Consider the following 15495-nt stretch of genomic DNA (forward strand, 5'->3'; position numbering starts at 1 on the left):
CCCTCTGTTCCTTTGGGGGGCTGTGAAGATTGTTAATCTATGCTCTTTGAGTCATGCTGCTCAACACCATGGATTTAAGAATTCATGAGACATTTCACCAGCAGCTGTAAATATTGGAAGATATTAATGAAAAAAATATCACAGGATCATGTCAGGGGTTGGAAGGGGCTTCCAAAGATCACCTAGTTCCAACCCCCCTGCCGTGGGCAGGGACACCTCACACTACATCAGGTTGCTCACAGTCGCATACAGCCCGAGCAGGACCATACAAACCAGCTCAGGTCACAAAGGAACACATCCAGACAGGCCTTGAAAGTCTCCAGAGGTGCAGACTCCACAACCTCTCTGGGCAGCCTGTTCCAGGACTCTGTGATCCTTACAGTGAAGTTCCCCCTTGTGCTGAGGTGGGATCTCCTGTACTGCAGCTTACGTCCGTTGCTCCTTGTCCTATCACAGGGTGGAACTGAGCAGAGGCTGTCCCCTCCCTCCTGACCCCCAGCCCTCAGATATTTATAGGCATTTGTTAAATCCCCTCTAAGTCTTCTCTTTTCCAGAATAAAGAGCCCCAGGTCTCTCATCCTCTCCTCACCAGGCAGTGCTCCAGTCCCCTAATCATCCTGGTAGCCCTTTGCTGGACCCTCTCCAGCAGATCCCTGTCCCTCTTGAACTGGGGAGTCCAGAACTGAATGCAGTACTGAAGATGAGGTCTCAGCAGGGCAGAGTAGAGGGGGAGGACAACTTCCGTCCGTATCACTGACTTTTTGTTTCTTTATCAACCATTCCTTTTTCTTGTGCTACATGGCTATAATAAATTAAACCTCACCCTTTCTTCCTGTGTAGTCAGAAGAGCTTTGACTGTGTACAGATTTGTAATAACTCCATTCAGGCCATTACTCAGATGCAAGAGAATTAGAAGATGTGTCCCCAGTTTTCTTTGTGATTTCTAGTCAAGAGAGGGAGGTTATCATGATTCTTTAGCACAGAAAAATAAACTAGCACACAAATAAAATTACTGCAATTATGTAGAGGCCTCTGCTGAGAGGATAGGCTGAGGGAGCTGGGGTTGTTCAGCCTGGAGAACAGAAGACTCCAGGAAGACCTTAGAGCTGCCTTCCAGTAGCTGAAGGGATCCTTCAGGTAGCCTGGAGAGGGGCTTCTCATAAGAGTGTCTAGAAATAGGACAAGGGTGAATGGCTTGAATCTGAGGGAGAGTAGGTTTAGACTGGATCTTAGGAAGAAGTTCTTCAGGATGATGGTGGTGGGACTCTGCAATAGGTTGTTCAGGGAGGTTGTGCATACCTCCTCCCTGGGGGGGTATTCAAAGCCAGGTAGGGTGAGGCCTGCAGCAGCAGAGTCTAGTGGAGAGGTATCCCTGCCCAGGGAGGGCAGGTTGTAGCAGATGATCTCTAAGGTCTCTTCCAGCCTAGGTCATTCTACGATTCTGTGACACTCAGATACAAGAGAATGTGAATTAGGATATGTGTTCCCAGTTTTGTTTGTGATTTCTAATCAAGAGAGGGAGATTATTACTATTTTTAGCACAGAAAAACCAAATAAAAGGATTACTATTATTTCATAGAATCATCAGGGTTGGAAGGGACCTCAAGGATCAGCCAGTTCCAACCCCCATGACATGGGCAGGGACACCCCACACTAGGTCAGCCTGGCCAGAACCTCATCAAACCTGGGCTTAAACACCTCCAGGGACAGGGCCCTCACCTCACACTGGAGCATGTTGCTCAGAGCCACATCCAGCCTGGCTGCAAAAACCTCCAGGGATGAGGCTTCCACCACCTCCCTGGGCAACCTGTGCCAGTGTCTCACCACCCTCATGCTGTATAATTTCTTCCTAACATCCAATCTGAATCTGCCCATTTCTAGTTTTGTTCCATTCCCTCCAGTCCTATCACTCCCTGGCACCCTAAAAAGTCCCTCCCCAGCTTTCTTGGAGCCTCTTTCAGATGCTGGAAGGCCACAATAAGGTCTGCTTAGAGCCTTCTCTTCTCCACACTGATTAGCCCCAACTCTCTGAGTCTGTCCTCATAACAGAGGAGCTCCAACCCTCTGATCATCCTTGTGGCCCTTCTCTGGACAGGTTCCAGCAACTCCAGATCTTTCTTGTAATAGAGGCTCCAGAACTGGATGCAGCACTCCAGGTGGGGTCTCACCAGAGTGAGCAGAGGGAAGAATCACCTCCCTGGACCTGCTGGCTCTGCTTCTCTTGATGCTTTCTGGGCTGCAAGTGCTCACTGCTGGCTCATGTTGAGCTTCTCATCCACCAGCATCCCCAAGTCCTTTTCTTCAGGGCTGGTCTCAAGCCATTCCCTGCCCAGCCTATATCAGTGCTTTGGATTGCCCTGACCCAAATGTGTTCAAGACATTGGTAGAGGCCTAACAGTGTTGTATAGGAGTCAGGTATTTTGAAATTCATGTTTAAAGAGCTAACCCTGGAATATTGTAGCTAATATGAATGATCATGTATGTTGTTAGAATTCACTATTCCCCCCTGTTTTTACACTGTTTCATCTATTCTTATTGCTTTCAGGTTTGTTGGCCGCCCTGGTCATTATGTGTATGTGTTTGATGGCTATCGAATGGAAGAGGTAAGCACACTTGAAATTCAAACTGAAAGCCCCTTAGCAAACAAAAGAGAAGTTACAGGGTATTTCAGTGGAGTTTAGACAATAAGGGTAAACCAGAAGACAGTTTAAAACAATAGGCAATAAGGGAAAAGCAGAAGACAAGTTAAAGCTGATTGACAGCTGCCTAAACATAAGCCAGCAGTGTGCCCAGGTGGCCAAGCAGTCCAACAGCATCCTGGCCTGTATTAGGAACAGTGTGGCCAGCAGGAGCAGGGAAGTCATTGTGCCCCTGGACTCTGCATTGGTTAGGCCACACCTTGAGTCCTGTGTCCAGTTCTGGGCCCCTCAGTTTAGGAAGGACATCGAGACACTTGAATGTGTCCAGAGAAGGGGAACAAGGCTGGGGAGGGGTCTGGAGCACAGCCCTGTGAGGAGAGGCTGAGGGAGCTGGGATTGTTTAGCCTGGAGCAGAGGAGGCTCAGGGGTGACCTCATTACTGTCCACAACTACCTGAAGGGAGGTTGTAGCCAGGAAGGGGTTGGTCTCTTCTCCCAGGTAACCAGCACCAGAACAAGGGGACACAGTCTCAAGCTGCCCCAGGGGAGGTTTAGGATGGAGGTGAGGAGAAAGTTCTTCACTGAGAGAGTCATTCGTCATTGGAATGTGCTGCCCAGGGAGGTGGTGGAGTCACCGTCCCTGGAGGTGTTCAAGAGGGGACTGGACGTGGCACTTGGTGCCATGGTCTAGTCGTGAGGTCTGTGGTGACAGGTTGGACTTGATGATCCTCAAGGTCTCTTCCAACCTTGGTGATGCTGTGATACTGTGATTAAGTATTCAACACAAACAGGCAAAATCCAGTTTTTCCCTCTGAGGCACCTGTAGGTCCTCTTTCTTCAGCTCTGAGTACTTCAGAGTCTTAGGTGAAGCTTCACCAATTCTGTGCTTTACAACTAGGCACAAACAGAATCACAAACAGCACCTGCTTGAAAGAGACCTCCAGGATCATCCAGTCCAACCTCCAACCCAGTTTAGGGTCAATGCTAAACCCTGTCCCTAAGCACCAGGTCCACAAAGCATTTGGACACCTCCAGGGATGGTGACTCCACCACTGCCCTGGGCAGACTATTCCAATGTTTGAGAACCCTCTCAGTGAGAAATATTTCCCAATATCCAGCCTGAACTTCCCCTGGCATAGCTTGGAAGCATTTCCTCTGGTCTTGTCACTTAACACCAAGGAGAAGAGGCTGTCCCCTTCTTGCTCCAACCTCCCTTCAGGTAGCTGTAGAGGGCTATGAGGTCTCCCCTCATCCTACTCTTCCCCATTCTGTATAACCCCAACTCCCTCAGCTCCTCCTCACAGGCCATGTGTTCCAGGCATCCTCATTGCCCTTCTCTGGACATGCTTCAGCACCTCAATGTCCTTCCTGTAGTGAGGGGCCCAGAACTGAACACAGCACTTGAGGTGTGGCCTCAGCAGAGCTGAGCGCAGGGAGATGATCACCTCCCTAATTCCTGCTGACCACAGAGTTTCTAACCCAAGCCAGGATGCCACTGGCTTTCTTGGCCACCTGGGCACACTGCTGACTCATATTTAATCAACTACCAACCAACACCCCCAGGTCCCTCTCAGAGTTGCAGCTTTGCAGCCACACATCCCCAAGTCTGTAGCTTACCATGAGGTTGTTCAACAGATTCAACTATTTGACTAGGGCTCTTGGTAAACTAACAGCACAGCAGGAACTTGGATGTGGCTTCATGTTCTGTAGATGTCTGGAAGCCTAGCAAATTGAACAGCCTGTAAAGCTCTAGCCATTTATTTGTGCTATGTGTAAACTATGGTGTGTTTCTTCCTACTTCCTTTTAACTGCTGGGGGCTTTCCTTTGAAAAACCAATCGATGCCACTCCAGGTTTTGCAATTAAAGCTTGCACAGAAGTCTTTGCAAGATTGAAGACTTTCTGCCCTCTTGGGAGACATCAGGTTGCAAGTGGATTGGTGATCCTGCATTATCTTTATTACATTGATTATGTAGTAAACATCTGAAAGGGAACCAGGGTAGCCCCAGGGCACAGGTAATTATTTCAGCCCTCTGCATGGGTTTCCACACTGCAGTTTTGTGGCTGGGGATGGAATGCCTTGTTCAAGATGGAGCTGCAATGATCAGGACCTCAGGTAGTGATAGGACTAGGGGGAACGGAATGAAGCTGGAGGTGGGGAGATTCAGGCTGGAGGTGAGGAGGAAGTTCTTCCCCATGAGAGTGGTGAAGCCCTGGAATGGGTTGTCCAGGGAGGTGGTTGGGGCCCCGTCCCTGGAGGTGTTTAATCCCAGGCTGGATGAGGCTCTGGCCAGCCTGATCTAGTGTGGGGTGTCCCTGCCCATGGCAGGGGGGTTGGAACTAGATGATCCTTGTGGTCCCTTCCAACCCTGACTGATCCTATGATACTATGATCAGCGAGCTCTGTGCTCCGGCACAGATCGGTGGCAGGGGGCAGCAGGCGTGGAGGGACGTTGGTCGCTCTTCCAGGGGGTGCTTCTGACTGAACTCACGCCCTGTGGCTCTGTTTCATTACAGTGTGCTCCTGGAGGCTGCTTGATGGAACTCTGTATTCAGCTGAGCATCATCATGCTTGGAAAGCAACTGATTCAAAACAATCTGTTCGAGATTGGAATCCCGTACGTACCTCAGCCTGGCTCCATCACCGGGCAGCAGTGCTGTGACACTGGAAACTGAAAGCCTCGCTCCTCATTCAGCTGAGTGAGGCTTTTGCCACTGACTCCTGTGCCTTCTAATTGAATGGCATGATAAATCCCACCTTTGGTGGCGATGGGACGAGCTGGCTGTATTTCATGTGGAATAATTGGCTCTCTCTGCTCTGTAAATGGCTGAAAGAAAGTGACTGAAGAGATGAAATAATTGATCCAAATTAATTTTGGAAACCTGGGAAAACAGGCAAGGTGTGATGGATCTCTTGGGAAGGCTTAGAGGGGCTTTTGTGCTAGCAGCACTGAATACAAATTAGTGTAAAGTGGAGGAGGGATGGCATGGAGAAAAGCAATAGCTCATAAAAGATGTTAAAATGTATTACTTGATCTATGACTCTTTTATGGGTTTACAGATGAAATCCACACATCTCTAAGCTGCCTGTATGTCATTCTGTCACTGGGTGATGCAGGATGCACTGTATGGTTGGGCAAAGAGGAACCCAATGAGGTTTAGCAAGGAAAAAGGCAGAGTCCTGCACCTGGGGAGGAATAATAAACTGCACCAGTACAGGTTAGGAGGTGATCTGCTAGAGAGCAGCCCTGTGGAGAAGGAGCTGGGAGTGCTGGTGGGCAAGAAGCTCTCCATGGGACAGCAATGTGCCCTGGTGGCCAAGATGGCCAATGGGATCCTGGGGTGCATTAAGAGGAGTGTGACCAGCAGATCCAGGGAGGTTCTCCTCCCCCTCTACTCTGCCCTGGTGAGACCTCACCTGGAATATTGCATCCAGTTCTGGGCTCCCCAATTCAAGAGGGACAGGGATCTACTGGAGAGAGTCCAACAGAGGGCTACAAAGGTGATTAAGGGACTGGAGCACTGCCCTATGAGGAGGGGTTGAGAGACCTGGGGCTGTTTAGTCTGGAGAGAAGACGAAGAGGGGATCTAATCAATGTCCATCAATATATGAGGGCTGGGTGTCAGGAAGGAAGGAACAGCCTCTGCTCACTCGTGCCCTGGGATAGGGCAAGGGGCAATGGTCACAGATCTGCCCAGAGGGCTTGTGGAGTCATCTTCTCTAGAGACTTTCAAGCCCCACCTGGATGCATGCCTGTGCAACCCGCACTAGATTCTATGGTCCTGCTCAGGCAGGAGCCTTGGACTCAAAAATCTTGAGGTCCCTTCCAGCCCCTAACATGCTGTGACCCTGTGACCTAGGGGATGGGAGACATGCTAACATGCTGTTCAGTGGCTCTCTGATACTGAAAGCTTTGTGCAGTGTCCTCTGCTCCAAATAGAGCAAGAAATCTCTCTTGGTGTGTCTCTAGTGTCAAGGTGATCTTCATGCAAGAAAAACCCACTGAGAATGTCCCACTCCAGATTCTTGAGAGCTTCACTTTTGTTTCTGTTTAACTGAATCCTCCTTCTTGGTGGCAGTGGTGTGTGAAATGTATTAGATTCAGAGTCTGGTTTACAGAGGCGGAGGGTGCTGGGGTTGCTTAGCCTGGAGAAGAGGAGGCACAACCTACCTGAAGGGAGGTTGCAGCCAGGTGGGGATTGGTTTCTTCTCCCAGGCAACCAGCACCAGAACAAGAGGACACAGTCTCAAGCTGTGCCAGGGGAGGCTTAGGCTGGATGTTAGGGAGAAATTCTTCCCAGAAAGAGAGATTGGCCCTTGGAATGTGCTGCTCAGGGAGGTGGTGGAGTCACCATCACTGGAGGTGTTTAGGAAGAGAATGGATGGGGTGCTTGGTGCCATGGTTTAGTTGATTAGATGGCGTTGGATGATAGGTTGGACTTGAAAGGTCTTGAAGGCCTTTTCCAACCTGGTTAATTCTACTCTATTCTATTCTAGTCTAGTCTAGTCTACACTCAGGTCTCAACTCCACTGAAATAAGCTGTAATCTTTCACCTCTGGTGTCAGTATCTTTTAGATCACAGCCCTAAGGAAGGCCTCGAACATGCTAACTAGAAACCAAGATGAGTGATGCTTAAAAGCTTATAAAGTACATATTTAAGAGGAACCTTTTTTCCTCCCCTTCTCAAGCAGAAACTTTCCCCCCCCCCCTTTCCTTTTGGAAACAAATTAAATAGAGAGCAAGCAGAATATTCCCAAACAAATCCAATGTGGGTTATGGATCACTTCCTTATGCCTGGGTCAGAGTTCACCACGGCAGCCTGTTTTCTGTCTACATCTCACTGAGCTGAGAGTTTATTTTGAGAAAGGGCTGCTAAATCATTCCCAAGATATCTGGTATGTTGAAGACTTAAAGCTTTCTCAGTGTAAATCTGGTGTGATGTCCCAGCCCCTCCCTGGGCTTCCAAAGATTTACTGAGGCTGGACTCCTTTAATGGGGATTTTATGACGTTACAAATAGTCTGTTTATTATTTTTGATTCATGAAAGCAGAGGCTGATCCAGTCCAAACAGAAAGCTGACAGAGTTCTGCAGCAGGCTGCCCAGGCAGGGGGTAGACATCCAAACCTGCCTGGATGTGTTCCTATGTGACCTTCTCTAGGTGAACCTGTCTTGGTAAGGGGGGCTAGGCTGATTCTCAGAGGTCTCTTCCAATCCCTACCATTCTGTGCTTCTGTGAAATCAAAAGGTTTAGCTTGAAGGTGTTTCTGTAGGAACAGAGTCACAGCATCATAGAACTGTCAGGGTTGGAAGGGACCACAAGGATCATCTAGTTCCAACCCCCCTGCCATGGGCAGGGACACCCCACACTAGGTCAGCCTGGCCAGAGCCTCATCCAACCTGGGCTTAAACACCTCCAGGGACAGGGCCCCAACCACCTCCCTGGACAACCCATTCCAAGGCTTCACCACTCTCATGGGGAAGAACTTCCTCCTCACCTCCAGCCTGAATCTCCCCACCTCCAGCTTCATTCCATTCCCCCTAGTCCTATCACTACCTGAGATCCTGAGCAGTCCCTCCCCAGCCTTCTTGTAGCCCCCTTCAGATACTGGAAGGCCACAATTAGGTCACCTTGGAGCCTTCTCTTCTCCAGACTGAACAGCCCCAGCTCCTTCAGTCTGTCCTCACAGGAGAGCAGCTCCAGCCCTCTGATCATCCTTGTGGCCCTTCTCTGGACACCTTCCAGCACCTCCAGATCCCTCTTGTAATAGGGGCTCCGGAACTGGAGGCAGTAATCCAGGTGGGGTCTCACCAGAGCTGAGCAGAGGGGGAGAATCACCTCCCTTGACCTGCTGGCCACACTTCTCTTGCTGCAGCCCAGGATCTGCTTGGCTTTCCGGGCTGCAAGTGCACACTGAGAGCTCCTGTTGAGCTTCTCCTCCACCAGCACCTGGCTTATAGATAGCCAGATGAAAAACTAGAAATCATCCTGGGAATCTGAGCCCTGGATAGAGTGAATTCCCAAACAAACATTAGAAACAACAACTCTTGCTTTAGTTACTGGGTCCTCAGGGAAGTCCTCTGTATGCATTCAACTCCATAATTCAACTCCATAATTCAACTCCATAGTGCTGTAGGCAGAGGATTAAGTCACATATGTATGGGCTTCATAGCTGAACACACCCAAACTTTATCTCAGCTGCTGCACAGTGACAGTGAGCAGTGAGCTCTTCAACCTCATCTGCCCACTGAAACGTGAGGGACATTTATAGCTCATTGCATTTTATTGGACCAGAAATCAACACTGCCTTGAACTTATTGTTTGCTGTCCTTTGAGAGCCCCTCACATTAGGAAATTAATTGGGGTATGCTGGAAGAGCATCCTGGGGATTCTTTGGTTGTTTTAAATCCAGTCCCTGGTCTCCTACCCTCTGAATAGTACATCACTTCTGTCAAGGACAAGTTCCCTTGATTGCCATAAAAGCAGAGGAGAGGAGAGGAAATATAGTGTCTTGAAATGTCTGTGTTTGCATGAGGTAGGAGGTGAATTTACCATCTTTCTTGGTAAGGCATTTTAAAGCTCCCTACCCTTTTGTTGAAAATGGGTAAAATGGCTACCAACAGAATCTGGTTAGAGCAAATATAGTGCCCAAGTGTTGCAGATGTTCCCTGATGAATCATAGAATCAATTGTTAGGGTTGGAAGGGACCTCAAGGATCAGCCAGTTCCAACCCCTCTGCCATGGGCAGGGACATCTCACACTAGATGAGATTGCCCAGAGCCACATCCAGCCTGGCCTTAAAAACCTCCAGGGATGAGGCTTCCACCACCTCCCTGGGCAACCTGTGCCAGTCTCTCAGCACCCTCATGGGGAAAAACTTCTTCCTAACATCCAATCTGAATCTACCCATTTCTAGTTTTGCTCCATTCCCCCTAGTCCTATCCCTACCTTACAGCCTAAAAAGTCCCTCCTCAGCTTTCTTGTAGCCCCCTTCAGATACTGGAAGGCCACAATAAGGTCTCCTGGGAGTCTTCTCTTCTCCAGACTGAACAACCCCAACTCCCTCAGGCTGTCTCCATAGGAGCAGCTCCAGCCCTCTGATCATCCTCATGACCCTTCTCTGGACATGTTCCAGCACCTCCAGATCCTTCCTGTACTAGGGGCTCCAGAACTGGACACAGTACTCCAGGTGGGGTCTCACCAGAGTGGAGCAGAGGGGGAGAATCACCTCCCTCGACCTGCTGGCCACACTTCTCTTGATGCAGCCCAGGATGGGATTGGCTTTCTGGGCTACAAGTGCTCACTGCTGGCTCATGCTGAGCTTCTCATCCACCAGCACCCCCAGGTCCTTTTCTTCAGGGCTGCTCTCAAGCCAGTCACTGCCCAGCCTATATCAATGCTTGAAAAGATCTTCCTGACCATCAAGCCAACTCTATCTAACTCTGCAAAGCTACAACCTAGCTGCACCTGGAGCAAAAGCTGGAGTTGATCTGCTGCTTTTTGCAGCCTTGTGATCTTGGGACTGACAAGTAACTAGGTGGGGGTTGGTCTCTTCTCCCAGGCAACCAGCACCAGAACAAGAGGACACAGTCTCAAGCTGCACCAGGGGAGGTTTAGGCTGGAGGTTAGGAAGAAGTTTTTCCCACAAAGAGAGATTGGCCATTGGAATGTGCTGCCCAGGGAGGTGGTGGAGTCTCCATCAATGGATGGGGTGCTTGGTGCCATGGTTTAGTTGATTAGATGGTGTTGGCTGATAGGTTGGACTTGATGATCTCTGAGGTCTTTTCCAACCTTGTTAATTCAATTCAATTCTATTCTATTCTATTCTATTCTATTCTATTCTATTCCATTCCATTCCATTCCATTCCATTCCATTCCATTCCATTCCATTCCATTCTCTGTTCAGTTCAACTCCATTTTAACAGCATTATGCTGTTGTAGCTTCTTTCTTGACACAGGAACACAAGGATTGCTGCTCCTAGCAGCATCAGAAGTTCAGAGGATGGTGGAAACAAAACCTGGGAGGCACCAAAATAATGTGGTACACATTTTGTGTTGCTCCCCTCGCGGGGGAAAGGTTCAGTCTGAGCTTTTGTTCCTTAGAAAGCTAAAGAAGCTCTTCAGGAAGCTGAAGGATGAAAGAACTGAGCCAAAAGAAGTGGACACCAACCAATCAAAGGACCCTCAGCAATGGGATCTCGACTATATCTTGGAACCTTTCACTGGGCTGACTCCAGAATACATGGAAATGAGTAAGTGTGCTGGATGGCCTTTTCCTTTCTGCAGTAACCATAGCTTAGCAGGGGACCAGGTATGTCACAAGACAGCATGTCATAAATTGGCATGATAAAGTAGGAGAAAGCCTCAAATACAGGCAGTTTGCAGAAAGTACATGCAAAACAGCAGGACCATGAGTCTGTGGCATTACCAGCATAGCAACTATGATGAGTACTAATATCTGTTTTAGTCTGGAGAGGAGAAGACTGAGAGGGGATCCAATCAATGTCTATAAATATCTGAGGGCTGGGGGTCAGGAATGAAGGGGCAGCCTCTGCTCACTTGTGCCCAGGCAACCAGCACCAGAACAAGGGGACACAGTCTCAAGTTGTGTCAGGGGAGGTTTAGACTCGAGGTGAGGAAAAAGTTCTTCACTGAGCGAGTCATTCGTCATTGGAATGTGCTGCCCAGGGAGGTGGTGGAGTCGCCGTCCCTGGAGGTGTTCAGGGGGAGATTGGACGTGGCGCTTGGTGCTATGATCTAGTTGTGAGGTCTGTTGGAACAGGTTGGACTTGATGATCCTTGGGGTCTCTTCCAACCTTAGTTACTGTGATACTGTGTGATACTGGGATAGGACAAGGGGCAATGGATGGAAACTACAGCACAGGAAGTTCCACCTCCACATGAGGAAGAACTTCTTTACTGTAAGGGTGACAGAGCCCTGCAACAGGCTCCTCAGAGAGGTTGTGGAGTCTCCTTCTCTGAAGACTTTCCAGACCCATATGGATGCATTCCTGTGTGACCTGTGCTAGATTCTATGCTCTGGCAGGGGGGTTGGACTCGAACATCTCCAGAGGTCTCTTCCAACCCTTAACATCCTGTGATCCTCTGATCCTGTTACTATTCATACCATGAGAGTCCACTGTTCCCAGCTGAGAAAACTGCAGAGAAACCAATTACCCACAGAATCACAGAACAGATAAAGCTGGAAAGGACTTAAGGGGATCTAATCAAACCCTCTGCTCAAAGCAAGCTCAGATAGAGTAGGTTGCTCAGGGACTTGCCCAGCTGTCCAGTTAGGCTTTGAATATTTCCAGGGCTTCACTATTCTGTGAACCCTATTGTAACGTTGGACCACCTTTAAATTGCCTTTCCTCTGTTTCAGTTTGTGCCCTTTGCCTCTTTTCCTTTCACTGGGTACCCTGAAGGAAAACTCTAGCTTTGCCTGCTTTAATCCATCCAAGAGCTATATGAACACGTTGTCAAGATCACTCTGAATGTTCTCTTCTTGTGGTACAACAATCCCAACTCTCTCAACTTCTCCTTATACATCAGGTCCTCCAATGTCATAGTGACTCTCCACTGGATTCACTGTGGTATGTCCATGTCTTCTTCCACCGGGGAGCACAGAACTGGAAAGAGTACTCCAGGTTTATCACAGCAGTGCTGGCTAGAGGGGGAGGATCCTCTCTCTTGACCTGCTGGCAATGCTTTTCCTAATGTCCCTCAGAAGGCTATTGAGCTTCTTTGTGCCTAGTTATAAACCAAAATAGCAATGCACCCCTCAGCTCTGTACCTGTCTCATGAGCAGACCCTGGAGAGGCAGGGAAAGAAAAAGGAGGAATGGCATGGGTAAGGGAGGAGGATGGAGAGAAATAATCCAGGCAAACCCAAAGTTTAGGGCATAAAAGTAACCAGGGGATAATCACAGCTTGTCAATAAGCATGTGAACTACACTCAGATATCCATTAAATATCTGCTGTCTACAACTACCTGAAGGGAGGTTGTAGCCAGATGAGGGTTGGTCTCTTCTCCCAGGCAACCAGCACCAGAACAAGAGGACACAGTCTCAAGCTATGCCAGGGGAGGTTTAGGCTGGATGTTAGGAAGAATTTCTTCCCAGAAAGAGAGACTGGCCATTGGAATGTGCTGCCCAGGGAGGTGGTGGAGTCACCATCACTGGAGGTGTTTAGACTTGATGGGATGCTTGGTGCCATGGTTTAGTTGTTTAGATAGTGTTGGATGATAGGTTGGACTCGATGATCTCAAAGGTCTCTTCCAACCTCATCTACTCCTATTCTATTCTATTCTATTCTATTCTATTCTATTCTATTCTATTCTATTCTATTCTATTCTATTCTATTCTATTCTATTCTATTCTATTCTATTCTATTCTATTCTATTCTATTCCATTCCATTCCATTCCATTCCATTCCATTCCATTCCATTCCAAATGTTGTGTGACAAACTCCTATTTTAACAAGCCACTGAAAGAGAAGCCTTTTCATAGCTACAAAAAGCAAATACCATGTATAGTTTGTCTACACAGAGAGAAATAACTATGCTGATTTCTAGATTTTATTTGTAAGTACAGGTGGGGAGGGTAGCATATGATGCTGTATTTATGTAGATATGTAAAATTGTATCTGTAGATGAGGTACTTTACATTATGACAGATTTGGGATCTCTTTTATAGATCCAAACTTTGACTTCTGTGATGCTGTGAAGTTGGTATAATGAAGCCCTCACCTGCCTTCATCTCCCTCAGAATTATTGGGCCAAACCCAAGCACTGATATAGGCTGGGCAGGGACTGGCTTGAGAGCAGCCCTGAAGAAAAGGACCTGGGGGTGCTGGTGGATGAGAAGCTCAGCATGAGCCAGCAGTGTGACCTTGCAGTCCAGAAAGCCAATCCCATCCTGGGCTGCATCAAGAGAAACAGAGCCAGCAGAGCAAGGGAGGTGATTCTCCCCCTCTGCTCCACTCTGGTGAGACCCCACCTGGAGTGCTGTGTCCAGTTCTGGAGCCCCTAGTACAGGAAGGCTCTGGAGGTGCTGGAACATGCCCAGAGAAGTTCCATGAGGAGGATCAGAGGGCTGGAGCTCCTCTCCTATGAGGGCAGGCTGAGAGAATTTGGGTTTTTCAATTCAGAGAAGAGAAGGCTTTGAGGAGACTTTATTGTGGCCTTCCAGTATCTGGGGAGGGACTTCTGGGGGTGTCAGGTAGGGATAGGACTAGGGGGACTGGAGCAAAACTAGAAATGGGTAGATTCAGATTGGATGTTAGGAAGAAGTTCTTCCCCATGAGGGTGGTGAGACACTGGCACAGGTTGCCCAGGGAGGTGGTGGAAGCCTCATCCCTGGAAGTTTTTAGGGCCAGGCTGGATGTGGCTCTGGGCAATCTGATGTAGTGTGAGGTGTCCCTGCCCATGATAGGGAGCTTGGAACTGGCTGATCCTTGAGGTCCTTTCCAACCCTAACAATTCTAGGATTCTATAATTAGCTTCTCAAGCTCACTGAGCCCTCATTTCACAGTGAGGCTGTGCCCAGCCTGTGGGATTCAAGACAAATGTGCAGCAAATGAAACCCAAGCTGCACCTCCCCAGCTCGTTTCTTGACCTGGGTCCTTATCCCTGCACTCAGCTGTCGGATTCACTGCAGAGTGACTCAGACCACCCACACCAACAGGAAGCTCTGAGGCTGTCAGCTGGGGTTGTGGTAAAGGGCATCAAGCTGAGATGCTGAGGCCCAAAGCACTTACACAGCTTTTACCTGCTTTTCTAAATCTGATTTTGAAAGGGGGAAGGAGGAAGGGAGGAAGGGAGGGAGGTGGGGAGGGAAGGGAAACAGTGCAGCATGTGTAGAGCAAGGTTTTGGGTATTTTTTTGTCCTGAATTGCTGAAAAAGGCAGGATGACTGGGAAGGCAGCCCTGAAGAGGTATGATACTAAGGAGAAATCTCTTAATTTTCATGCTGATTTACTCAGGCAAGCTCCCACTGGTATCAGTGATTGTCTTCTGTTCAACTGGGAAAGAAGGAACTGGAGAGAAAAGCCAAACCAAAATCCAAACACCTGTGGCCTGGCCTTGCTGTAGGCTCTGAGTTCCCCTGTAGAGGTGATGCTGGGGGTTTCATGCTGAAACAGGCACAGACAGATAATGTTTTGTGTGTGAATATTCACTGCAGTCAGGTTTGTCCTGCCAGGATGCTCCTATTTTAAGGAAGAGTGACGTCTTTAACACTGCACAGAAAGCTTCTGGCCAAGCTGGGACACCTGGGTCTGCCATTCTCTAGGCTGAACTTTAATCACAGACAGTCCTTGCCTGTTGTACCCACACAGAGGCTTTTTGCATTCAGTTTTGAAGCAGATTAGCCACGAGGAGCCAGCCTTTTTCTGGGGAAGAGTGTTTGGAGTGATCTCAGAGTGTGTTTTGCAGTGCAGTTTTCCAACCTGGTTAATTCTGCAATATGCCAGAGGTAAAGGAGTTTATGCTGATAACTATCCCACTCCAGATTTGAAATAGCTGCTTTGAAACAGAGGGATTTCTGCTTGTTCTGATTTCTTATACTAGGAAGCCTGAAGCTTTGGAGAGGCTTCACCCCTGCCCCTTGCTGCCCCTTCCCCTTGCTTCATCTCTTTAAATACAAATGTAAATGTAGATTTAATAAGATTTAACAGACTCAATAAGGTCCCCTACAACATCCTTCTCACTAAATTGGAGAGTTATGGATGTGTTAGGTGGACTGTTTGATGGATGAGGAATTGCTTGGCTGGACACATGCAGGGGCTAGTGGTCAATGGCTCAATATCCAGGTGGAGATCAATGACAAGTGGTGTCCCTCAGGGACCTGTACTGGGACC

General features: G+C 48.5%; 1 protein-coding gene across 1 annotated transcript in view; it reads left to right on the forward strand.

The window, feature by feature from the left end:
* Nucleotides 1-15495, forward strand: part of ANO2 (anoctamin 2) — a 169858-nt gene that overhangs the window by 134760 nt on the left and 19603 nt on the right. Inside the window, exons 18-20 of the mRNA XM_054177870.1 lie at nucleotides 2546-2603; nucleotides 5155-5255; nucleotides 10742-10890. Of these exons, the coding sequence (XP_054033845.1) occupies nucleotides 2546-2603; nucleotides 5155-5255; nucleotides 10742-10890 (308 nt within the window). The remainder of the gene's footprint in view (nucleotides 1-2545; nucleotides 2604-5154; nucleotides 5256-10741; nucleotides 10891-15495) is intronic.

Source organism: Dryobates pubescens, chromosome Z, assembly GCF_014839835.1.
Source record: "Dryobates pubescens isolate bDryPub1 chromosome Z, bDryPub1.pri, whole genome shotgun sequence".
Lineage (NCBI taxonomy): Eukaryota > Metazoa > Chordata > Aves > Piciformes > Picidae > Dryobates > Dryobates pubescens.